Source organism: Cyprinus carpio, chromosome B8 (genome assembly GCF_018340385.1).
Source record: "Cyprinus carpio isolate SPL01 chromosome B8, ASM1834038v1, whole genome shotgun sequence".
Lineage (NCBI taxonomy): Eukaryota > Metazoa > Chordata > Actinopteri > Cypriniformes > Cyprinidae > Cyprinus > Cyprinus carpio.
In genome coordinates this window covers 16,721,189-16,748,172 of record NC_056604.1, presented here as the reverse complement: position 1 = coordinate 16,748,172, position 26,984 = coordinate 16,721,189, and the positions used below count along the sequence as shown (strand labels likewise).

General features: G+C 37.3%; 2 protein-coding genes across 3 annotated transcripts in view; one reads left to right on the top strand and one right to left on the bottom strand.

Annotated features, from left to right (window-relative positions):
* The window catches only part of LOC109078835 (gastrula zinc finger protein XlCGF57.1-like), a 4,935-nt gene extending 2,559 nt beyond the window's left edge, over positions 1-2,376 (bottom strand). Inside the window, exons 1-3 of the mRNA XM_019094025.2 lie at positions 2,272-2,376; positions 1,683-1,799; positions 1-172 (exon numbers count right to left, since the gene is read on the bottom strand). Of these exons, the coding sequence (XP_018949570.2) occupies positions 1-172; positions 1,683-1,767 (257 nt within the window). The 5' untranslated portion in view covers positions 1,768-1,799; positions 2,272-2,376. The remainder of the gene's footprint in view (positions 173-1,682; positions 1,800-2,271) is intronic.
* Positions 2,377-12,565: 10,189 nt separating this feature from the next.
* Positions 12,566-26,009, top strand: LOC109078826 (histone-lysine N-methyltransferase SETD1B-like). 2 transcript variants are annotated; one of them, XM_042729993.1, is made up of 18 exons: positions 12,566-13,037; positions 13,166-13,308; positions 13,474-13,572; positions 14,138-14,402; positions 14,556-14,677; positions 14,793-16,778; positions 16,890-17,045; positions 17,174-17,261; positions 17,629-17,804; positions 17,926-18,016; positions 18,220-18,642; positions 20,922-21,143; positions 21,859-23,022; positions 23,173-23,339; positions 24,701-24,826; positions 24,968-25,087; positions 25,244-25,381; positions 25,523-26,009. In XM_042729993.1, the coding sequence occupies exons 1-18, from the start codon at positions 12,995-12,997 to the stop codon at positions 25,694-25,696; spliced, it is 5,703 nt and encodes a 1,900-aa protein (XP_042585927.1). In that variant the 5' UTR covers positions 12,566-12,994; the 3' UTR covers positions 25,697-26,009. The 2 variants fall into 2 exon arrangements, with proteins under 2 accessions (XP_042585927.1, XP_042585929.1); XM_042729995.1 differs by having other exon boundaries at positions 12,567-13,037; positions 20,925-21,143.
* Positions 26,010-26,984: the final 975 nt, after the last annotated feature.

Below are 26,984 nucleotides of genomic sequence, written 5' to 3'. Positions count from 1 at the left end.
AAAACGCTTCCACACTGATGGCAGGTGAAATAACTTTCAGATTCTGTCTCCTGCACTAGTTTTTGTGACTTTTCAGTCTGCAAGCGAAGTTTTTCACCAGTTCTGATTTCATGCTGCTCTTTCTCCTCCATTTCATTTAGTTCTTGACTCTCCTCTTTGAGCAGCATTAGGTCTAAAGTGAAAAAAGCAAACCCCAGTTCAATGACACAAAACAACAGAAATCAAGAATTCTATTTGCAATGCGTGTTAGAAGTGTTTAACATTGTAGCCACAGACATTTATAACCAACAAAGTATTAAAGACATTGTAAATAAGAGGTACATTATGTAATCCAGACAGATTTTTGATTATAACATGAGTTTTGTGAGTCAGTGAGCTTGCGTTGACATGAATTGACTTGACAAATTTTGTCGCTTTCGGTATATAACCCATTCACAATTTGAAGTTATTTTTCATGCTGCTAAGTACACACTACAAAGTTTTGGGAGTGACAACCATACTTAAGTTAGGATTTCATTGGAATTAAGTAAGGTAACAGCTGAAGAAACAGATGGGACCAAAAAAAAAAAAAAAAGTGCACTTATTCTATTATATATCAATCTTTGTTCTACTTATCATTGACTTTTCACTTGACCTTCATGTTTACTTAAAGTGATACTCCACCCCAAAATGAAAATTTTGCCATTAATCAATACCCCCATGTCGCTCCAAACCTGTAAAAGCTCCGTTCATCTTCGGAACACAATTTAAGATATTTTGGATGAAAACCTGGAGGCCTGAGACTGTCCCACAGACTGCCAAGTAAATAGCAGTGTCTAGGTCCATAATAGGTATGAAAGTCGTTGTCAGAATACTCCATCTGTCATCAGGCGTGCAATCTGGGTTATATGAAGCAACGGGAACACTTTTTGTAAGCAAAGAAAACAAAAATAATGACTTTATTCAATAATTCCTTTGTCAGAGGTCTCCTCTGTGTCTCTCCATATCACTGTATGCTGCATATGCTCTTCTGTATCAAAAAGTGTTCTCGTTGCTTCATATAACCCAGATTGCACGTCTGATGACAGATGGAGTATTCTGACAACGACTTTCATACCTTTTATGGACCTTGACACTGTTATTTACTTGGCAGTCCATGGGACAGTCACAAGCCTCCCGGTTTTCATCCAAAATATCTTAAATTGTGTTCTGAAGACGAACTGAGCTTTTACGGGTTTGGAACGACATGGGGGTATTGATTAATGACAAAAATTTTATTTTGGGGTGGAGTATCCCTTTAATTTAAAAATAATTGAAGGCTACATGCTAATGTTTTAATGTATTATTTACTTAAATTAGCATAAAAAAATTCTAATTTATTTTTTATCTTCAAAAAGTTAAAATAATAAAACCGTGTAAGAATTCAAATAGTTTTGTTTTATACTGAAACTATTTGGTATTGTGACAATACAATCTTGTAAAATGACATATCACTTAAAAATCATGAATGTAACCCTGTATTCCGCAGTGCCCACGGTGAATGATTATGGCATTATTGCAAAGGTAGGCTATTATTGCACTATTAATTTCTAACATCTTTACATGAATTTACATGACATTTTGATGTTATGATTTTAGTAAAGAACAACTTATATTTGTGAAAATTAAAAAACAATTTACATAATTCACATTTGAGAACCAACCTGTTTGTTCCTCAGTATCTTCACGTCTCAGTCGGAATGGCTCTGAAATGCTCATGTCTTCACTCTCTTCTTTAATAAACGCCATCTTAATAACAGACAGCAGCAGTTGCTTTTTCCCTGTATGTTTGGAAATTATGTCATGTTTAAAATGAGGAAAACAAATAATAGAAAGAAATATGATTCCAGATAATTAAATTGCAGACAAATAACACGCATAAAGGAGATACATCATTAGGGTTTATGTAACGCTTAATTACATTTTTACAACATATCAATACAAATGCAAAAACATGTTATATGTTCCATAAAGAAAATCACACGTTTGTAACGACGTGAGTGTGAGTAAATGAGTTTGCTCTAAATGAAAAAAAAAAAAAAAAACAACAACAACAACAACAACAACAAAAAACCTTAAGGTTTAGTTTTATATTTCATTTTTGCCTTTGTATTATAATCTGAAAATGTAACCGTAAAGCGGCACACGGACAAGCACTTCACATAGCAAATAACTGGTTGATTTCATATTACTTGTAAACTACTATAAATAGATTTAAACACCTTAAATACATAAACGTTCAAAAACACAAACCTCTGTTGAGCCAGATGAGAGCGGCGCAGTCTTATGACGTCTGAACGCCAGGTCAAAATAAAAGTCCTGTCTACTCACTGTTCTCAATCGGACTACTGTTCTTCTGTTCGTCTGTGTCATTTTAACAATAAAATCTGTGCCGGTTTTTTTTTTTTTTTTTAATTATTATTATTTGTGGAGGAAGTAAAATAACTACATTGGCAGACTTTACAGAAGGAACAACGATTAAGTAAACAGAATTAAATAAATAAAATAAAATATGACGATTTATATGATAAATAAGATATATATGATATATGAATATTTATAAAATATATGAAAATATGACAAAAAATGGAAAGATCTGTATAACAAATTGTAAAAAAACAACAACAACAACAACAACAACGGTATAACACATTGTGCAATTTCTGTGTAAAAGATGGACCAATATGTCAAACATACAATTCTTGAAACACCAGTTAAGAAATTGTTATTTAGTGAAACTCTTTACTTATTAATTAAAAGTTTGAAAATACACAGCTTTGTCATTTCAGCAGAACCAGAGTCGGGGATCTTTGAACCACTGCAAAAGTGAAACAGCTAACAGAAAAAATGTCATTCAATGTTTTCACTCTCTATGATCTTTCTATACATCAAAGTGCAATGCCATTCTTTGAACAAATGTAAAAAAAAAAAAAAATTAAAAACATTTTCTGCATGTATAGTAGAAAATAGCAGGATATTAATAATAATAAAAAAGATTGGACCAAAAACAAAACAAACCAACAAAAACCAGTGATTGCAGGAGATAATAGGCCTGTAATGTGTTGTCTTGACCTTATATGGGCCCATAGACTCACTGTTTATGTTTCACTTTGCCCAAAGCAGAAACAGAGAAACAGTCTTTTAGTTTCATTCTTAAAATGAACATGTTGCTGTATTCATATCACTTCATAAAATAGTGTACTCACATTACTCTGTGATGCCTCAGAGCCCTATCTTTATAAGAATTAAATTGTTTAATCATGTTAAATACAGAGTATCACTACAGAAACATAAACTGCATATGGTGAACTTTGAAAGAGTGTTTCTAAAATAACTACAGTTTGGTTTCTTTTTCTAACTGAATTTACAGAACATTTACATCAGCAGCACATCTCTTCCTCCATGTGATGAGTGCAGCTGTGATAAAAACAGCCAAAAACACGAAGCCCAGCTCTCTGAAAACTACAGACTTACTGAAGGATACTGGGTCAGATTCAGCCGTTTGAAACTGTGGTGGAAAGAAACAACAGGAAATGAAATCTGTACGCAACAGACAAATTTTGGACTGATTTAAATTTCATTGTAATGTTTACAATGACAATAAAGTAACTGGATCTAACGTCTATCTAATGTTTTGCAGTTTTGATTGTTTGAATGTTTGTTAGTTTTTCTTTATCAAAAATAATGTCCAGTTTGTTGTCCAGAATGAGGTGCTTCATTGTGCAGTTGTATTTATGTTCCTCACGTAGCTCTTCTTCGCTGATCACCAAACTCTTCCTCATCTGATAATCCATACATACAAAGAAAGCAAAACAAATGAGTTCAGAAATTAAGTTCTGTGTAATAAAGTAGAATGACACTGGCAAAAAGTATTGAACACATGAAGAAAGAGAGGTGCAAAAAGTCACAGAAAGCCAAGACACCAGCAGAAATCTATCAGTAATTAGAAAGCAATCCTGCCAGTAACACTTTATAATAACTTTCATTAATAAATCATTAACAAACATTATATATTGTTTACCCAATCCTTACTTAATATATTCACATATCTAGAAATATGAGATAATGTGCTTGTTAATGTTAACTAATGAACTTATCAAACATCACCAAATGATTAACAGATCATTATTTAATGTAAATTGAAATGCTTACAAATGTCATTAAACTTTCAATTCATATGATCATAGATTAAAAAAAAAATCTTCAAATGATTTTGACAGATGGTTTACAATGATTTAAAGCTTCATTAATAAATCATTAACACACATCATATAATGCTTAACGGATCATTAGTTAATGTTTACAAATGTCATTAAACTTACAATGCATTTTGAAAATCTACAAATGATTTTTACAGAAATTCTACAATATTTACAAGCATATTTGTTCATGAACTTTTGAATGCTTATATAATTGTCATTGAACTTCAGTTCACACAGCTAATGCTCATTTTTACATTTACAAATGTTGTGAAAATATAGCTTATAGGCACTTCACAAACTATTCATGTTAATATATTAATTAGCTCATAATCATAGTCTGTAAAGGTCATATATTTGGCCTTTGTATGTTCTGTCAACTTCTACTATTTGCACATCTTAAATTATTTATTAATCATTTGTTCATGTTTTTGCAGTACCCAATCTAAAATGGAGTCTATTCATCATTTGTAAATGTTTATAAAACATTTACAATTTTTTTTTAGTAGGCTATCTTTATTGGCACTGGACTTTTAGCTACTTTAACAATGTTTGTGTAAAGGGTGGTTAGTTAAGTAAAAACATATCACACATTGTAATTTGGGTGAAAAACATGTTTTTATCACCTCAACACTTATATTAGTATACTATTGTGTATCATTGTGACGACCTGGGTATTCATTGGGTTTTTTCCAGTAGAAGACTGATGACTCCGCCCCCCCGTAACCCGGTTGCATCAGTGACACCTGTGCCCAATTTCCCTTGCCTCTTTAAGAGAAGCAAGCTCGATGGCTGGGGCGCGGGCGGCCAACTTGATTGTTTTTCGTTATGGTTTGATAATGGTTCTTTTTGCATACATCACGAGACTACAGCACAGCACATTACATTTTCACACATACCTTTAGGACGCAATTACTGACTTTTGAATACTACCATACTTTGTTTTGTATAGCCTATTTGTCTTATTTAAATAAAACGTTTCTTTACGAATTGGCTCTCTTATGTCCCAGTTTTTGTTGCGTCCCCTTTTGAGTCACGGGGCGTAACAAATGGGGGCTCGTCCGGGATTAGGCTAATTCTATGCCTTATTTGAATATGTTTGATTATTTGGATTGTTTTGTTGTTTCCTATTCCTTTAAAGGGGATTTGAAATTATTTGGTCGTGACGTCTGGGGGATCCCAATTTGAATAATTACTTCACGATAGGTGCTTTGGGGACATCTGAAAGCATTTTGTGCAGTCGTTTGGTCGTCGTTTGAATCCTCCGACTGGTAAGTTTCCTTTGTGCAATAGTGTTTGTTTTGACTTGGAATTTATCCCTGTTAGGTTTAGCGGTGTGTTTCCTTTGAGACATATCGGGTTTTGTTATTTTTGTAGTGTTGTGGTGAACGCGGGTAGTAGCGGTTGTCTCGGGAGCATTTCCATGGTGTTGAGAATTGTCGCTGGTTTAACTAGTTGCAGTTCCACCCACTGGGCTTGTGTGCTTAATTTCCCCCCGCCAGTATCCACATGAAGATTTAGGTTTTAGTTAAGTAGGTAGATTTTTAAGAGTTAGATAGTGGGTTAATTTCCAAGTATTTGATTGCACATTTGAAAACTTTCAGTCTGTGGTTTATTTGCTTATGGCTGATATTGACCAATTTGTTGAATCGCCGTCGCACGTGTTGTTAAATAAGTGTACAAAAGAACAACTTTTGAAAATCGCTGAATATTATGAAGTAAAACTTAGCGATAAGAGAATAAAAGAAAGTAGCATTAAAACTGAGTTGAAAAATAAACTGGTTGATAAGAAAGTTCTGATAGCTGAAATGAGTGAAAGTGACCAGCACGTAAAAAGTTTGACTACACAGTCTGCTTTAACTTTTGACCAGCAAAAAGAGTTATTATTGTTACAAATGGAACATGAGAAAATAAAGCAGAAGTCGGAGCGTGATAAAATGGAATTCGATAAAGCAAAGATGGACTTGCAGTTCTTAAAACTGAAGCTCATTGAAGAAGGTAAAGTTGGTGACGTTGGGTCAACTGTTGGTGAGAGTGAGAAGTTTCCACTGAATCAAAGCTTAAAACTTGTTTCTAAATTTAATGAGGTTGATTCCGGATGTTTTTTTTACTATGCTTGAACGTGTTGCTGTGTTACAAGGTTGGTCTAAAACCGATTGTGTTCTGTTACTACAGAGTGTATTGGTTGGTAAGGCGCAGTTAGCTTTTGCTGCTTTGAGTACAGATGACTGCAGAGATTATGAAACCGTTAAATTCGCGGTTTTGAAAGCATATGAGTGTGTACCAGAAACATATCGACAACGTTTTAGGTCTTGTAAAAAGGAGCAGGGACAGACTCATTTGGAGTTTGTGCAAGATTTAAGACGACATGTTACTCGTTGGTGTGCGTCGCTTAAGGCCAAAACATTTGAGGAACTGCTTGAATTGATTATAGTTGAACAGTTTTAAACTTTCCGTTTCTGATCCAATTGCGATGTATATCAGTGAGCACAAAAATTGAGTCTCCTGAGGCGGCAGCATTGTTGGCTGATGACTTTGTGCTCACTCATAAAAAACACTGCTGCTGATTGGAGAACACGTGAAGTTGCCACGAATCGCTTTACATATGCTGGTTCTCAGGGTGGGTTACTTTTTCTTCAGGGAAGTTTGATCCGTCTAAAATCTGTAATTACTGTCGGGGAAAAGGCCATTGGAAAGGGGACTGCCCTATACTTAAAGAGAAAAATAAACCGATTGATGTAAATAAGTTTAAGCCTGCTGCAGTTGCAAATTCTGTTCATTCAAGTGGTGTTGAGTCTGGGAATAAACTGTTTAATGATGATTTGTCCACTTATGCTCCTTTTATTACAGAAGGTCGAGTGTCATTGTCAGAAGGAGTTGAAGTTCCTGTCAGAATTTTACGTGACACAGGAGCTATGGATTCTTTCATTTTAGAGTCCATTTTGCCGTTTTCGGTGCAATCTGAAACTGGTAATAGTGTGTTAGTTCGAGGTATGGGCTTAAATACATTAACAGTTCCTCTTCATAAGGTTAAGCTTCACTCTGATTTAGTGACTGGGGAAGTAGTAGTGGGTTTGCGTCCTGCTTTACCAATTGAGGGTGTACACCTTATCTTGGGAAACAAATTAGCAGGAGACAGGGTGTGGCCAAATGCGTCTCCGTCTCCTATGGTTTCATCTAGTGAAGAGTTGAGTGAGCACGAAATGGTGGTAGACCCTGTGGGTGTTGTAACCATAGACTGTAAAAAAATATGGACGTAGTGTCCGTGACGTCACCCATAGACTCCTCAATAGCGGTTTTGAAGCTCAAATTGTGCAGAGCGGGCCGCCGTCATTTTTTGGCAGCGCGTCACCGCGCGACTCTCCCGGAACCGGGGAAAATGGGCAAAAAGGCGGGAGCTGGTTGCTGAAGCCACGCCCACCTAGCGCGCCGGCATTGTCAGCAGCGGCAATCCACCTGTCACTCAAGTGGCCACGCCCTTAATTATGCAGAACTTTAAGGCTTAATATAATTTAAAAGGATTAGTTATAAAAAAATTCACCCTCATCACAGTTGTCATGAAGGGCAAAATTAGCAATATAGACCAAATCATTTTTTCAACCAGGCTGTAAATATGTTTTTTTTTCTGCTGTAAAGTTGGGCATTTTAACATGGAGAGTCTATGGGACTGACTCCCTTTTGCAGCCAGCCTCAAGCGGCCAGTCGATGAATTGAAGTTTTAGTCACTTCCTTATTGGCTTCACGAGAGAGAGCGGGAGGTTGCCGCTCGGTTGTAACTCGCGCTATGGCTAAAAGTATGGAGTATTTGAAGGCCTCAAGAAAGAAGTGAGTTAAAGGCACAGCACGTTTTTTTGCCTGTACCTGATTTGTCTACTCTGCCTTTTCCTCTGTCTGCAGATGAGCTGAGTAAAGAACAACAGTTAGATTCCACTTTGGATGAGCTGTTTACCGCTGCACTTCAGGATGGCGACGTACCAGATAAGGCTAGAAGCTATTTTGTACAAGATGGGTTGTTGCTGAGGAAATGGAGTCCGCATGGTGAGAATTTTGTGGGAGATCCTATTGTTCAGGTAGTGGTTCCCACAAAATTTCGGCATGGCGTGTTGGAGGTTGCACACGAAAAGTCGGGTCATTCTGGGGTGCGTAAGACCTATGATCGTGTTTTGCAGTATTTTTTTTGGCCACGTTTAAAGAGCAATATTTCAACCTACATACGGTCATGTCACGTTTGTCAGGTAACCAGTAAGCCAAATCAAAAACTGAAACCGGCTCCATTACATCCGATTTCTGCTGATTGTAATCCCTTTGAACATCTTATTGTTGATTGCGTGGGCCCTATGCCCACCTTCAAAATCGGGAAGCAAATATTTGCTTACGGTCATGTGTTTGGCTACACGTTTTTCCTTCGGCCTATCCATTGCGAACAATTACATCGCGATCAATTGTAAGAGCTTTGTCACAATTCATGTCATTTTTTGGCATTCCTAAAATCATTCAAAGTGATCAGGGTACTAACCTTACCTCTCATCTCTTCCAACAGGTTTTAAAACAGCTTAAAATCAAACATAATCTTGCTAGTGTGCATCATCCGCAAAGCCAGGGAGCATTGGAGAGATTTCATCAAACGCTGAAGTCTCTTCTTCGTGCTTATTGTGTGCAGTTGGACAGAGATTGGGAGGAGGATTTGCCCTGGTTACTACTGGCTGCACGTGAGGTTGTGCACGAAACCACTGGGTTTAGTCCCAACGATTTAGTTTTCGGTCATAAAGTTCGTGGGCTTTTGGCAGTGTTTACAAAGTTCCGTCAAAATTTCTGACTCGCCGAAAAAAATCTGTTGTCGTACGTTTATGGGTTTAGACAGAGGTTAATTGAGGCTAGAGCATTGGCCAGAGTTCAACTAAAAAAACAACAGGCAGGCATGAAACGGTTGTATGATCGCCAGGTGGAACGTCGTGTTTTTGAGCCAGGAGACCAAGTTCTTGTGTCACGTCTTTTGCCATCTTCTTTTGAAGCAAAATTTGAAGGCCCGTATGTGGTGAAGCGTAAACTGAGTGATGAAAATTATGAGATTTTCACTCCGTCTCTCGGAGAAAGTTAACTCAATTATATCATGTGAATTTACTGAAACCATATTATGAGAAGTCTAGTGCGGAAGTAAACCCTGTTCGTTCTGCTCTCCTTGCTGTTTCAGGTGCTGGAGCTGGGTTTTGCTCCGGGCAAATGGAGAATGAGGGTAAAGAACCAGATGATGGTATATTTTACGTGGACGTTTAAATAATTCTGAGTCTCTGGAAAGGGTTAAACGATGTTCTGGTCCACTTGTCTCCTTCGCAGGTAGCGGAGTTGAGTGCACTTTTGCGGAGTTTCCCTGGGTTGTTTGGAGATACGCCGTCGCGAACAGATTGGGTTGAGCATGATATTGATGTGGGTAATGCTTCCCCTGTCAGACAGCGTTATTATCCGTGTGTCACCAGAAAAAAGAGATTTGATGGAAACAGAGATTAAGTATATGCAAGAAAATGATATTGCAGTTTCTTCGTGTTCTGACTGGGCGTCTCCATGTCTATTAGTAGGAAAACCTGATGGGTCTGTAAGGTTTTGTACAGACTTTCGAAAGGTAAACGCTGTGACAAAGCCTGATTGTTTTCCACTCCCTCGGGTGGATGATTGTGTTGACCAGGTAGGCTCAGCTAGGTATGTAACTAAACTTGACCTGCTAAGAGGTTACTGGCAGGTGCCTTTGACTCGGCGAGCTCAAGAAATCTCTTCCTTCATTACTCTCCATCAGGTCTTTACTCCTACAAAGTAATGAGTTTTGGGCTTAGAAATGCTCCTGCCACCTTTTCAACGCCTGATGTACCGTGTGGTATCAGGCCTTGAGGGGTGTGCTGTGTATTTAGATGATCTGGTTGTCTTCAGTGACAGTTGGGACTTGCACTTACAACGTCTGCATGCAGTTTTTGATGCGCCTTTCGGAAGCTAGCTTGACTGTGAATTTAGCCAAGTGTGATTTTGCTCGGGCCACTGTGACATACTTGGGTAAAGTGGTCGGAAGTGGGGAAGTTCGACCATTAAATGCAAAAGTTCAAGCTATTCAAGAATACTCTGCGCCTACTACCAAAAGAGAGCTTATGCGTTTTTTGGGTTTAGTGGGTTATTATCGTTCCTTTTGCTGTAACTTTTCGTCAGTTGTTGCACCACTTACCGATCTTTTGAAAACCAAAACAAAGTTCATATGGTCGTCAAATTGTGCGCTAGCTTTTGAAAATGTTAAGTCTCTATTGTGTTCATCTTCTGTCCTTGCGGCTCCTTGCTTTGAAAGGTCTTTCTCTTTGCAGGTTGATGCAAGTCAGGTTGGAGCTGGAGCTGTTCTCCAACAGTCTGATGAACACGGGGTTGTTCGGCCTGTCAGTTTCTTTTCGTGCAAGTTCAACTCATACCAGCTAAATTATTCCGTGGTGGAAAAGGAGGCTCTAGCTTTGGTTTGGGCGTTACAGCATTTTGACATCTATGTTGGCTCAAGTCAACCTGTTGTCATTTATACAGACCACAACCCATTGACGTTTTTTAAATTCTCTTTACTGTCCTAACCAAAGGCTGATACGTTGGTCTTTGTTTCTTCAGGCTTATTGCCTTGATATTAAGCACATTAGAGGGTCTGAAAACGTTGTGGCAGACGCACTGTCACGTTCCCCTATGAATGATGCTTAAGTTGGTGTTAAAAAACACTATTTTGGCTCTGGTTGCTGTCCTTGGTACTTAATTTTTTTTCTGTATGGGGCTTATGTTTTTGTTTTAATTGTTTGTGTTTGTTTGCAGGGATTCTTAACAGATCCCTGTTCTAAGGGGAGGAGTGTGACGACCTGGGTATTCACTGGTTTTTTCCAGTAGAAGACTGATGACTCCGCCCCCCCGTAACCCGGTTGCATCAGTGACACCTGTGCCCAATTTCCCTTGCCTCTTTAAGAGAAGCAAGCTCCATGGCAGGGGGCGTGGGCGGCCAACTTGATTGTTTTTCGTTATGGTTTGATAATGGTTCTTTTTGCATACATCACGAGACTACAGCACAGCACATTACATTTTCACACTTACCCTTAGGACGCAATTACTGACTTTTGGATACTACCATACTTTGTTTTGTATAGCCTATTTGTCTTATTTAAATAAAACGTTTCTTTACGAATTGGCTCTCTTATGTCCCAGTTTTTGTTGCGTCCCCTTTTGAGTCACGGGGCGTAACAATCATTAAACAGAATATTCCTTGAGTCATACATCAACAGGAGGGGGCAAAAAACTATTTTTTCAAGAAAATACTTCATTTATCAAAACAATGCAATATAAACAGATTGAATTGTGTTCCTTTATAGTAATCAAATTGACCCTTGCACACTTGTTAACCCCTTACCCAACCTTAAACCTATACCACCAAACCTGTCCCTAACCTTAGTATTACACCTCAACAGCAGCAAAGGTTGTGTATTAACAAAAGATTTTAATCACTGTATAACATCTGTTAAAATCATTTGTAGATTTTCAAGATGTGCATGATCATATGAATTAAAAGTTCAATGAAATTTGTAAGCATTTGAATGAAATGTTAATTATTAGGTAATGTTTAATACATTTATTAGTAAACATTAACAAGCACATTATTTCACATTTCTAGATATGTGAATATATACTGTATGAACTAATGATCCGTTAAGCATTACATAATGATTGTTAATTATTTATTAATGAAAGTTATTATAAAGTGTTACAGAATTAATAAATGAATCAAGTACATATTTTTTACTTGTTTCAGACACATGTGAAACAATGAGCTCATGACTAAGAAAAATGTAAAAATGATATTAATTCTTACAAATTTTAATCTTATATGTTAACCATGTGCTGAAAAGGACCCACATTTCCCCATCCCAGGAGATTTTATTCTTATTGGTATAGAGGAGATACTATATATATCTATATATATATATATATATATATATATATATATGTATATATATGTATGTATATATATAGATAGATAGATAGATAGATAGATAGATATAGATAGACAGATATAGATAGAGGTATAGCTTGATATATACTTTACTTAAAACTTTCACTCAAATGTAAAGAGAGAGAGAGAGAGAGAGAGAGAGAGTTTGCCAATTTAACTACTTCTACTGGACCCACAATAAAGATAAGGCCAAAATATAGCCTATTTGTAAAAAATGTAAAAATGATCAAGGTTATGTTTTGTCTGTTATGTTTTGAATCTATCATTTATGTATTTGTTGAGTAATTTCCAAAACATAAAATTATGTTTTTAAAAATAAATTTTCCTAGTTTCACAACCAACTCCACACACTGTTGCAATTCACCTAGAGATAATAATATTTTATAACTTTTATTTGGGAATAGCGACTAATGGTAATAATAATGACGATGATGATGAAGATGATAATAGGCTAATAATAATAATGATGTCGGGTTTTTTTTTTTTACGCTAGCAGATATTTCGTTGTAAATATTTTCAACGATGTTTTGTATTAGCTAATGGTTATCTATAATATTTCGCGGCGGTCTCCGGTCTTCTCTCTGTCCCGATGACAGCGCGGGTGTGGCGCAGGTTCCTCCCACCTGTTGTGCAGCAGTGATGCGCTGCTCCTCTTGGGAGACACGTAAGACCTACAATCCTGACAACAGCCTCCTGATATTTACTGGAAATAGCGTTTTAATCAGCGTCTTATAAAGAGTAATTTACTACCATTGTACAATGACTGCGAATCATGTACGAAAGCGTCGAAAAGGAGGCTCAACGGAAAGATAACGGTAAGAAATAAAGCTGTAGCCTATCAAAATATCTGTTAGTAGTAGGCCTTCTTAGAATATTCATGACTCAGAGCTTCCGTCGTGTGAAAACGCTACTTTTCATTGTGTGCTGTGATTCTCAATTTTAGATGCATTAGTCAAAACCGATCGCTGTGATCCACTGGAAGACGCAACTCCAAACTGGAGTTGTTACAAACTGATTTTTGATCCGGTTTTGATCGGCGGAAGTCAGAAACTGTACCGCTATGATGGACAGCACTTCAGCGCACCGGTGAGTACATCTGGTTTTAAGCAGAACAAAAAATAACGACTAACATTTATATAGATGTTAACATAAAGATTAGTTATCCAACTTAATGAGATCTAATCCTACTGTATTTACACTGTCTGTATTCTGCATTGTACAAATGATGCTCACATAATTGTTGTCCGCCAGCATCCTGAATGTTTCCCTGTGGATGTTATACAAGATCCCAGAATTGCACGTTTTCGGACAAAATTCAAAGAAGCAGATCTCCCAGTCCCCAAATTTAAGGTTAGTAGGCTACTTTGTTAAAGGCAAGCTATAAAAATTAATAAACACGTAACCCTCTAGTTACAGTATATTGGTATTGACTTTCTTGGTGTTTGGAGTCCCTGAGAAAATAAAATGTGTAAATCTTTTTTTTTATTAAATATTTTCATCTATCTATCTATCTATCTATCTATCTATCTATCTATCTATCTATCTATCTATCTATCCAATTTAACATTGTTCCTCTGACTTTGTGAGATAAGGTATTTTTTTAAGAAAGGTGATTGTGATCAACTCAACCCCAACAAAACTAATTCTAGAAAAATCAATACAGCAATTTTAAGATGTAAACATTGATTCAATAAAATGTAATTGTTTTATTCCTGTGGTCTCTGAGATCCCAAACAAGTCATGTAACATTTTTCCTCACATCGTCTGTAGCGTTATCAAACTTATAGTCGTTTCTCAAAAGTATCAAACAGATGTTGATGTATGCTATCTGGCCAATTAAAATTTCCCTTGGGTTTCTCATATCCAAAACACAACAACGAAAATAATGCCATATGTCAATAAACCTTTTTTTTAGGTTGATGAGAATTATGTTGGAGCACCGAAGGAGCTGACATTTGCAAGGCTTAATGACAACATTAGAGATGGATTCCTATCTGAAATGTGTAAAAATTTTGGAGAGGTTCAAGATTTGAAAGTTTTATACAATCCAAAGAATAAGAAGCATTTAGGAATAGCAAAAGTTGTTTTTGAATCTGTAAAGGCTGCAAATAATGCAGTAAAAAACCTCCACAACACTTCTGTGATGGGAAACAACATCCATGTAGAGTTTGACCCCAAAGGTAAATACATTTCTACCTTTTTTTTGTTTCTATAATACCTTATCAGTATCTTCTAAATAAAATATTTCATGAACACATGTATGCAATCAGTTTTAATTACCGCATTTACTGTATTTGCATGCATTAAATGATTCATGATCTTCATTGTTTTAGGTGTGAAGAGGAACCGATACTTCCAGATGCTTGTTAGTGGTTTATATACACCTTTTACTCTGCCTGTTGGAGAAGAGGCCTGGGGGCCCCAGTCACCATCCTCATTCATTGACTCTTTAACTGTGAGTACAAGACCATAGGCTCTGCTTAACATATTATTTATTTATTTTTTATTTTTTTTGGAAACCTGTGGATTTATTGTTTTAGTTCACTTGTAAATATCTTTCAACATTTCAGGAGTGTGAAACGCTGAAGAAGCTGACATACACATTATCATCATCATCCTCAATATGTAATGGCTCCCCTTCGTTAGATTGTTCTACTCCTTTATCCATGGATACCGCCTACTCCAGCATGCATCAGGACACACCCAGTAGCTTCTGGCAGACCCCTCAATACCAAGATACCCCCTGCACCCCTTCTCTGACCCACAGTAGACCAGGCACACCATCTCAATGTGAGGAGAACCCAAATGAATCAACACTGATAAACAGTGCCTTCAATGTCTCTTTCATTCAGTCCATTCCAAACATCTCACAGCTTCAGCCTGATCATGTGACCCAACCAGCCTTAAGTAAACCTAGCATTATTCAAGGTGCAGTGCAAAACTTTTGGAAGCTAGGTGGAGCTCCTTGTCAAAATAGCAGCTTTTCAAATAGGCAAAGAACTCCAGGACGCAATCCTCACTTTACCAGCCATGTTCGTAAAGGACACCAGGTCAGACCTCTTGAGAGCAAGTACCAAAACGCATATAACCGTAGGCCACAGCACCACTATATACATAGACCTGTATATAGGGGAGCTCACTACCGATCTACAGCCAATCAACTGCCTTTTAGAACATTTCAGGATGCTCCGGATAAGCTCACAGGCCAAAACTTTACTGGCTCAATCAAGGGCCTCAGTGTTAATCACAGATCTGTTGGTGAAGATCCTCCATCACTTCCTAATTTAGATATACTGCCTCAAAAGGCTATTGGAGTGGATGTTTGTCACATTCTTCTTGATAAACATATAAATGCAAATAAGTCAGAAAATCATTTCAGTGCTACTCAAGTACCTTTTAAGACAACCCATGAGGTGAAGCAAAATCATTGTCCACCACAAGGCCAATCTTCTCACTCATATACCCCAAAGCCGTGTTCTTCCTCTGAAACCACAGAAGATCTTTCAGAGCCTACAGTGCACTGTCCTTCTCCAGAATTGGAATCTCCTGCTCTGGAGTCAAAGCCTGACAGCCTGGACTCTCGCATCCAGATGCTTCTTAGTGGTGGGAGTCCAGTTCTGCTTCTTCTAAACCAAGAAAGTTCAGACTCAGAGACTTCAGCTACTGAAGAGCATGGTCCAGACTATTATCCTCAGGCTTCTCCCAAAGCTCCCAGCCCCTCTCCTTCTCGTTCCACAGATGTGGTCCTAAACTGTGACCAAACATCATCTATTGCGAGTAATAATGGCTCTCATCCAAGAGAAAGTTTATCTGGTATTGAGGATGTGAGTCTCACTTCACTATATGATGTGGGAAAAGAAGACCATGAACTTCAGTCAGCTAAGAAGCCCAAGGTCAACCCAAATGAAGTTGAAGATACTTCAGATCAGCCATGTAGTATACCAGTGATCTGCAGTAACAGGAGCTCTCCTCTGACCATTCCTCAAATGTCCCCACCTCCAATCCCTATATCACCATCTGCTCACTACCCCTGCCTTCCATCTCCTAATTTACCCTCAAAACTTGGTCCTTCTCCACCAATGGCTCCATTGTTACCTGGATACACTCTGCCTAGTTCTTCTTGCTCATTGTACCCTCCTCCAAAGATCCAGCAAGTCTGTAGGCCACCCAACTGGCAGGGTAGCCAAGTACCTCTTCCTATTCCAACTAGAATAACACAAGTGCAAACCTCATTCTCACCTCCCTTCCTCCCTCCAACCTTCAATTTCATGACTTATCGCCCACCATTCCCTTCCGCTGGGGGTTCATCTACAATGTTGAGGTACAGACCACCTTGGCCTCCACCCCCCATGCCCAGGTTTGACCCCTCAGTACCTCCACCGGGGTATGTCCCTATGAATGAATCACCCCATAAGGCAACAGTGGATGGAGTTCTAGCTGTTGTTGCTTCAGAGCTACGGGCTATCGTAAAGAAAGACATACATCGCAGAATGATTGAGATCGTTGCATTCAAAGCATTTGATCAGTGGTGGGATGATGCAGAACAGGCATTTAAGGTGGGATTTATTTTTTTATTTCAGCAGTAGTGATGGAGCGAATAGTGTCAATCTGTATTTCCATTAACATTTCAACATTGTTTTCATATATATCATGTTGTGCACTTCAAGGTATCTACCCCAACTGTTAAATCGGGAGGAAATAAAGATACAATGCTCAGAGTGGTGGAACAGAGCCTAAGAATGGGGAATGCAGGGGTTGAAAGCTCTGTATTGGGCACAGGAAAAATAAGTCTGCATGGTGGCATCAAACTACCATCTTTTAAGGTACAACTTTGGCACTTCAGTAAATTTCAAGATATACCATAGAAGAGCTGATTTAGTATGCTTTGTGCACTTCAGTAAAATTTTGATTAAAAAAAAGTTTATGATTTCTGATTTGTGTTTATGCTCAGTTAAAGAGGAAGGACCCATTAACTGAGGCCTCCAGTGATGTCAAACGGATCTGCCCTTATCCTGGTCTTGAGCACTCGGAGGATGAAGGTTAGTTTGGAATGCTGTTTCACTTGGTTTTATAAAACCCATGATGTGAGTGTGGAAAAATGATCTGTTTTCTATGGAATCCTACCTTACTACCTTAGAGATAAAAAAAGATGACTGTGACTTTATATAGTATCTTCTGATTGTGATTCCACAATGGAGCTTTATTTCTTTATCTTACATTTATTTCACAATTACATTTTTTATCTTGTACTAAGAGGTGGAAACATGCTCCCATAGTTTTTTAATATTATTCAGAAATGTACTGTATAAAGTTTAAAGTTTAAATTTAAATTAAAGAATTTGCATTCTACTTACATTTAAAGTAATCTTACACAATAACAAAATATGGTCAACCTTTATTCTGTAGAATCAGAGCCGCAAACAGCCCTAGATATTGTTGAAGAGGACACAACCAAAAATTCCAGTGAGGACTCAATGGTGAAACGCAGGCATTCCAGACCTCTAGCATTAGATAGTGAGGAAGAAGAAGATGAAGAGGTTTCTGACAAAGCAGAGAATCCAAAATCTCATGTGTCTGCTCAGGTATTGTTTCACTTTTATAAACAAAGATGTACTTTTATAAAAAGTAATATTTAAGCTGAAATTGTGATTAATTCCCTGTCACAAATGGACACGAGTTTCATGTTGTCATTGTGTTTTTCAGGAGGGTGATGAGATGAAAGTTGATGAAGTACGTAAAGATGAGAAAAGTGATCCTAGTGGTATCATAGAGGATGAAGATCTCTCAGATACAGGTATTCACTGATATCTGTTAATAAATAGTTACACTGAAAACTGGAGTAATGATGCTGAAAATTTTGATTTGCTAAATATATTGAAGCACAATATATATAATTACTATCTATCTATCTATCTATCTATCTATCTATCTAATAATAATTTTATTTTTTTTACTTCTTGTATGACAAATTTATTGTATGTTTTTTATATCTTTCAGATACTATCAGTCACACAAGTTCAAATTCATCTACTTCTAAAAGCCAAGGATACGACTCCTTAGACTCTCCCAGAACTGTCTCTGATTCCTCAGCTTCTTCTCCATCTGGTATTGACTCCTCAGTTTCCTCTATATCTGTCTTTGACTCCTCAGATGACAGAAGCTATGATTCCTCGGACTCTCTGTCTTCTGGGGAGGACGATCAGTTGGATGGTGAAAATTCTTTTCCTGAAACTCCACATGAGGACAGAAAAATAGAAGAGACTATATGGATTTCTTCAGATGAGGATGAAAATGAAAATCAGGAGATCATTCACACTCCTGTTTACTCATCTTTTACACAATGGGAAGAAGATCTTGACCCCCCTGTGACCCCGTCTGCTCCAGATTTAATAGAAAGTGATGTGGACCATGAATTGTTCGGTTAGTTAATAGATTTTCTGTTTTCACATAAAACACAAATCAACCCCCATGTTTCCAAAATTAAAATAAAGGAATCATATATATGTATATATATATATATATATATATATATATATATATATATAAGCAGTGCAGAGTCTGTGTTCTCATATATTAGTGTTGTCAAACAATTAATCGCATCCCAAATAAATGTTTTTGTTTTCATAATACTGTATGTGTGTGTACTGTGTATATTTATTATGTATATATAAATAAATGTTATGTATATATAATTACACAGACATGCATGTATATACACTGAACAAAATTATAAACGCAACAATTTTTTTTTTACCCCCATTTTTCATGAGCTGAATTCAATGATCTAAGACTTTTTCCTATGTACACAAAAGGCCTATTTCTCTCAAATATTGTTCAAAAATCTGTCTAAATCTGTGTTAGTGAGCACTTCTCCTTTGCCGAGATAATCCATCCACCTCACAGGTGTGGCATATCAAGTTGCTGATTAGACAGCATGATTATTACACAGGTGTGCCTTAGGCTGGCTACAATAAAAGGCCACTCTAAAATGTGCAGTTTTATCACACAGTGAGGGAGCGTGCAATTGGCATACTAACTGCAGGAATGTCCACTAAAGCTGTTGCCCGTGAATTGAATGTTCATTTCTCTACCATAAGCCATCTCCAAAGGCATTTCAGAGAATTTGGCAGTACATCTAATCGGCCTCACAACCGCAGACCAGGTGTAACCACACCAGCCCAGGACCTCCACATCCAGCATCTTCACCTCCAAAATCGTCTGAGACCAGCCACCTGTACAGCTGCTGCAACAACTGGTTTGCATAACCAAAGAATGTATGCACAAACCATCAGAAACCGTCTCAGGGAAGCTTATCTGCATGCTTGTCATCCTCATCGGGGTCTCAACTTGACTGCAGTTCATTGTCGTAACCAACTTGAGTGGGCAAATGCTCACATTTGATGGTGTCTGGCACTTTGGAGAGGTGTTCTCTTCATGGATGAATCCCAGTTTCACTGTACAGGGCAGATGGCAGACAGTGTGTATGGCGTCGTGCGGGTGAACGGTTTGCTGATGTCAACTTTGTGGATCGAGTGGCCCATGGTGGCGATGGGGTTATGGTATGGGCAGGCATATGTTATGGACAACGAACACAGGTGCATTTTATTGATAGCATTTTGAATGCACAGAGATACCGTGACGAGATCCTGAGGCCCATTGTTGTGCCACTCATCCACGACCATCACCTCATGTTGCAGCATGATAATGCACGGCCCCATGTTGCAGGGACCTGTACACAATTCCTGGAAGCTGAAAACATCCCAGTTCTTGCATGGCCAGCATACTCACCGGTCATGTCACCCACTGAGCATGTTTGGGATGCTCTGGATCGGCGTATACGACAGCGTGTTCCAGTTCCTGCCAAAATCCAGCAACTTCGCACAGCCACTGAAGAGGAGTGGACCAACATTCCACGGGCCACAATCAACAACCTGATCAACTCTATGCAAAGGAGATGTATTGCACTGCGTGAGGCAAATGGTGGTCACACCAGATGCTGACTGGTTTTCGGACCCCACCCCGGACACCCAATACAGTAAAACTGCACATTTTAGAGTGGCCTTTTATTGTGGCCAGCCTAAGGCACACCTGTGTAATAATCATGTTGTCTAATCAGCATCTTGATATGCCACACCTGTGAGGTGGATGGATTATCTCAGCAAAGGAGAAGTGCTCACTAACACAGATTTAGACAGATTTGTGAACAATATTTGAGAGAAATAGACCTTTTGTGTACATAGAAAAAGTCTTAGATCATTGAGTTCAGCTCATGAAAAATGGGGGCAAAAACAAGTGCTGCATTTATAATTTTGTTCAATGTATTTTAGAAAATCAGGTTATGTTTATATATTAAATATATTTATTTATAGTATAAATTATACGAATAGAAATATAGACATGTAAATACATGTATAAAAGTTTTAAAATATATGAATGTTTGTGTATTTATATATACATAATAAATATACACAGAACTCACACATATATTATGCAAACAAAAACTTTTATTTTGGATGTGATTAATCGTGATTAATCATGATTAATCGTTTGACAGCACATATATATCTATACTAATATATATATATATATATATATATATATATATCAGAGCTAGTTTTCTGATCCAACTGGTGTAGCAAAGCATTAAGAAATATCTAAATCATCAGTGTTGTCAAATGTGATTTGTGGTTCGGCTCTAGCAGATTTGGATCCAGCTAGCACAGAAGACCCAGAGGAGGAACTGAGCGTAACAGTTTATATGCAAGGTCTGAAACTGCCTGAGCCTCTCAGATACACCTTACAGGACCCAGTTAAACACTGTTTAACAAACAAACTACAGCTCCCAGACCCAGTGATATTCTTCTCAGACCAGGAGTCAGAGCTGCCAAGCCCACCGTCTCCCACATACAGAGGATTGTCAGGTATGGTTTACTCTTCACTGATCCATTTCACATTTCCAACAATTATTATTATTATTATTATTTTTTTTTTTTTACGTTTCTTTCATAACTTCTTATAATACACTTTTTTCAACAGCAAGTTTACACAAAATAGCAAAATTAAGCCAATAAAAGGAAAAGAAAGGGAAAACAGTGCCTTACAACCCCACAGTGAACAAACCGAAAGCCACATATTTCGTCATTTATATGACTTTTGATTTAGAATTTCGAGTTTGTACATATCTAAACACAAAAATGTAGAAACACATGCACATACATATATATGTAAATATGATAATTTTACAATTTTCTTTTTATAGTAACTGATTTCACATTTGTCTGACTACTGCTAAAACATCTTTGTCTAAATAAGAATAATGTTATTATGTATTAAATAATTTATATATTTCTATATTTTTTCATTTTGCAATAATATATGACAAACTTACAGGGCTGCCATTAGAAAAATCCTATATATGTATAATAATAATCAATAACTAATTAGGTTTTTGCACCATAATAACGTAGTAAAAACACATTTATTTGCAAAATATTTACAGTACATGCTGTTATATTTGGATAATGTTACTTTCCTTTATGCAGTATTACTGTAATGTTGGATAATTCAGCTGATTCAAACTTTTTTGTATTACATTTGTTTTGTAATCTTTATATTTTCAATCATTTTTGCTTTTAGATGATTTGGAGACACAATACACTTCAGATTCAGAGGACCAGAGAGTTATTACAGAAACACTGGAGGATTCTGAGAACCTCAGACCCATCACACCCACTGGATCTTTGTCTGACATTGACCCTGACATGGAGCTGGGACGGCGATTTTCACCTCCTACTATTGAGGAGGTGGAGCTGCCTCACACACCTGGGGGATGTCTGGAAATGGAGGAGACTGAGGATCATATTTTACCTCCAGGACCACCTACACCACTACCACCTCCTCCCTCTCCCACAGGCATCCAGGAACTTCCCTCATCACCCATTTACCACTGTCCTCTTCTCCCTTCCTTATACCCCACGTATGAGGAAATACCAAAAACACCAGGCCGGGTAAATGGAGCACGCCACGTTTATCACTCTGAGGGAATAACACCAGCGGGATTACTGCAAGAGACCTCACCAAGAATGGGAAGCCCCTGTAACCCCGTCCTGTCTCCATGTGCTGACAGCGGGATCCCAAGGACTCCAGGGAGAGACATGTCTCTATCTCCACCTGTCCAAACCCATAGAGAGCTGTGGGCTAGTGCACACCATGATCACAGCTCAGAGGTGCAATCTAATAATTTCAGTATAAATAGTAGTCATGCACCTCATGACCGTCATATCTCCTCACGACGTCGAACAGCTTGTTTAGACACGGCACGCTTGAAAAGGCGGCGAGAGCGGCTTAAAATGAGAAGACGAATGATTGAAGTACAACGGACAAGACAATACACAAATATAAATACTCCTTCTCCTTTACAAGTGAACAATGTAACAACAAAATCTTCTTCAAATCGGGTTTTGGGGCCTTTGGATTGTGTCTCAGATAATAGGACTGAACAAAAACCACCAGAAGCCCATCGAGAGAAGTGTTCCGTAGAAGACAAACACAAACAGAATGAGAATCAAAGGCTTCAGGAGTCTTCTTATGTGTGGAGAAGGTGGAGAGAACCATCATCTACACGTCGCCTCATCTTCTCTCCTCGTTCTGAGAGAAGAGAGAAGTTGGTCCTCCATGCTGTGTGGACCAAAGGGGTGAATGAGGAGGAGATCAATCACTTGAAGGCCACTTATGAGAGGCTTGTGGTGGAGGATAAAGAATGTGATTGGTTGAACAGCACACGCTGGGTCCCACATCCTCATATCCTTAAACACATACATGTCATAGTCACAGTACTTGATAATGTTTTTTTTTTTTCAAATGTATTGAAAGATATGTTAAAATATATTGTCAAATATCTATTTTCCATATGCATATTGCTCTGTTGTTTGTTCCTTGACTCTCTTGCACCAACCAGCACTCCTGACGACAGGCCAAGAAGGTGGCGGGATGGCATCAGGAATCATGTGACAGGTTGTGCACGCAGTGAGGGTTATTACTTCATCAGCAAGAGGGAAAAGCTGCGATATCTCAGGGATGAACTTTCTGCTTCAGAACAGTTTATTTCAGATAATCAGGTGAGAAAGAAATAGTGTTGTTATTGTTAACTGAAACCTTAACAAATTGTTTTTGGTAATTGAAATAAAGCTGAAATAAAATAAAACATAAACATTATATTAAAAACTTCAACAAAAAAGTAAAAACTAATTAAAAAAATAATAAATACAATTATAGTAATCTAAAAGTAATACTGGAAAAAAAATTATGATTTATTTGTCTGTTACGGTTACCATTCATTTGTAAATAATTATATAAACGTGTTTAAAGAACTTAAAAATACAATCAGTTATTTCTCTACATTATGTCTGTGATTTAAAGTCATTTTCTCACTACAAAAAAGTTTTACTCCTAAAGAAATTGCAAGTATAACTCATATGAAATGAAAAACTAAAATAGAAAAAAATAAATGTATTCTACCATGGCCACCATGTTATGACATAATCATGCATGTTGTGCAGTTTGACCCCTTTACTGTCATGAACAAAAACTCTATGCATCCACACCAGTAGGTGTCAGTATAAAGTCCAAGACCAAGATGTTTTCATTAATATGTCATGTCTTGAAAGTCATGATTTAAAGGGGTCATATGATGCGATTTCAAATTTTCCTTTCTCTTTGGAGTGTTACAAGCTCTTGGTGCATAAAGAAGATCTGTAAAGTTGCAAAGACTAAAGTCTCAAATTCAAAGAGATATTCTTTATTAAAGTTAAGACTCGTCCATACCCCCCTAAAACGGCTCGTTCTAACACGCCCCCACATGTCTACATCACTATGTGGGAAGATTTGCATAACGCCGCCCAGATGTTCACACAAAGAAAGAAGGCGTACCTTTTATTCTCGTTGTAGTATTGTTGTTGCCGCACCGCCATGTCGTATAGAAGCTGTGTGTTTCACTGTGAAAGCGAAACTACTTTGTTTGGCCTTCCAAAAGAAGATATCCGCTTCGTCATGCCTAGAGCTGATCCGTGCTGGTCGCTGAGGAAATACATCAACTTTGCGCTGTGGATCGCCGGATCGGCTTTCACCGTGGATGAAGCGGAGTCCACAATATGATAAGAGGCGTAACATTTCCATCACACGCTTGAGGTATTTGGCCAATCACAACGCACTGGATAGCTGGCCAATCAGTGCACACCTTGCTTTTCAGACCGATGAGCTTTGTAAAAATTGACGCGTTTAAGAAGGCGGGGCATAGAGAAGAAAATATAATGTACAGTATGTGGAAAATAATGTGTTTTTTAAACCTTAAACCGCATAAACACATTTCATTACACCAAATACACAAATAAATGTTCTTTTTAGCAACTTCATATGACCCCTTTAATGCACCTTTAAACGTAATTTACAGTCATTTGAGATTATGTGCTGATCTATGCAGGGGAAAAGTGTGCCAGCTCAGATTCCATCCTCATCCAGATCAGGATCAGAGCTCAGAGCGGAACAGCGTCGCCTGTTGTCCTCCTTCAGCTGTGACAGCGACCTCCTCAAATTCAACCAACTCAAGGTGAGAGCAGCTGTCCTAACAACAGCATAACACTATTTAAGAGATGCCAAAGTCTTCCACAACAGCACTGTTTTACTACTTCCTTTTTTGCATTTTTTTTATTTGGTCCACAAGGAATGTAAATATTTTCCCTCTTTACAGTTCCGTAAGAAGAAGCTGCGTTTTGGCAGGAGTCGTATTCATGACTGGGGGCTGTTTGCAGAGGAGCCCATTGCTGCAGATGAAATGATAATTGAATATGTAGGCCAGAGCATTCGACAGGTGAGATACACAATACAAAAAACTGAACTTAAAACACATATATAGAGATTTCAGCACTTATTTCTGAGTTAAAACAGTGAGTTCTTTTTCTTAAACTAGAAATATCAAGTTCCTGAATATTTGTATTTTTTATTATATCCCAAATTCTGTTTGTAGGTGATCGCAGACATGCGTGAAAGGCGCTATGAAAAGGAAGGTATTGGAAGCAGTTATCTGTTCCGGGTCGACCAGGACACTATCATTGATGCAACCAAGTGCGGTAACCTGGCAAGATTCATCAATCACAGTTGCAATGTAAGACCAAACTGATGTTTTTATAATACATTGTCAATATGCTAAATAATTATTTTTGTTGTTTAGTGTTTAGTATGACTGTAATTAATTTTCATTTTAACATTTTATGTTTACTGGTTTTATGTGTTTTTCCTTCCATAGCCAAACTGCTATGCCAAAATCGTCACCGTCGAAGCTCAAAAGAAGATAGTCATCTACTCTCGGCAACCTATTAATGTAAATGAAGAGATTACTTATGATTACAAATTCCCTATTGAGGATGAGAAGATCCCCTGCCTGTGTGCTGCGGAGAACTGTAGAGGAACTCTCAATTAGACAAGCACTCATCTTGCACACTCAAAGTATTAGTAGTAAACATGTTTCAGTCAACTTTAAGTCTGTGAGGAATAAGGGTTTTAAATATATTCTCAAGGACGTAACATATTCCTGACTGTCACAGACATTTGTCATTTTTCACAGGGGCAAATGAGTAATCATTTCCAGAAGCTCAGATTTTATATTCTGCATGTTTAAATTCGGAAGAATGTCCAGAGCAGAAACTTCAGGGCATATTTGAAGTTCTCTGGTAAAATGTGATTTTCATCATGTTTATTGTTAGATTGTTTGTATTAAAGTTAAATATGCTTTCATGAGTTTTATTGTGAAATATAAATGAAAATAAAAAAGTATATGTATTTTTCCAAATAAATGTTTTTTTTTCTGCATGCTATCAAACTTTAATACACTATTTAGTATTATATAATAATTAAAAATATACCTTCATTACAATAATGCAAACAAGAGATTTGATCACCTTGTTATTTTGCTTACTTCCATATACATAGCATAAAGGCAAAAAAAGGATAAAGTTCCACAAGTAGGCTAACTAGTGTTGCCAACTAATTTTTAGAGAAAGTTGCTAAAGGAAGGTTGATTGGTTGCTAAAGGTTGGTAAATGACGTTGTGATGTCATTGCGCGATGATGTCATAATCACAACTCAAAATTGGGTCACATCAAATCTCAGAAAATTATTTTATATATGTTAATTTAGATTTGTTTGTAAAAAAATAAGCATAATATTAAAAAAACTATTTTAAATACATTTAATTGTTGAACACTTACACATTTTTGAAAGATTACAAGTTTTTTTTTTAATAGCTAGTAAACTAGTAATACTACACGTTCTCAACAATTATGCTTTAAGCAGTGTATTATTAGTTAGCTAGTAGGCTATGCAGCACTCTTAAGAAATGTATATAAAAAATAGAGCACAATGTACTATGTTAATATAAAATAATTTTCCGTATTTTTATTTATTTTTTACCTGCATTTTAAATTATGCATTGTGTTTTTGGGTTCCAGGGTTACAATTGATAATGAATATGTCCTGGAAAATTACTGGTCTTTTCCCTATTTTCTTACAGTGTAGGCCTACTACTGATCAACAATCACAGGTACAAGCTAGAAGCTGCTAACAAGTATTACAAATAAACAATTATTCAATTATTATTATTATTATTATTAAACTGAACAATTGCAAATAGCAGCAGTCTTAATTCATGTGATATGTGTACTGCTAGGCATCTTTGATTTCCTCTTTTTGTGTAATTTGGATGGAAATTT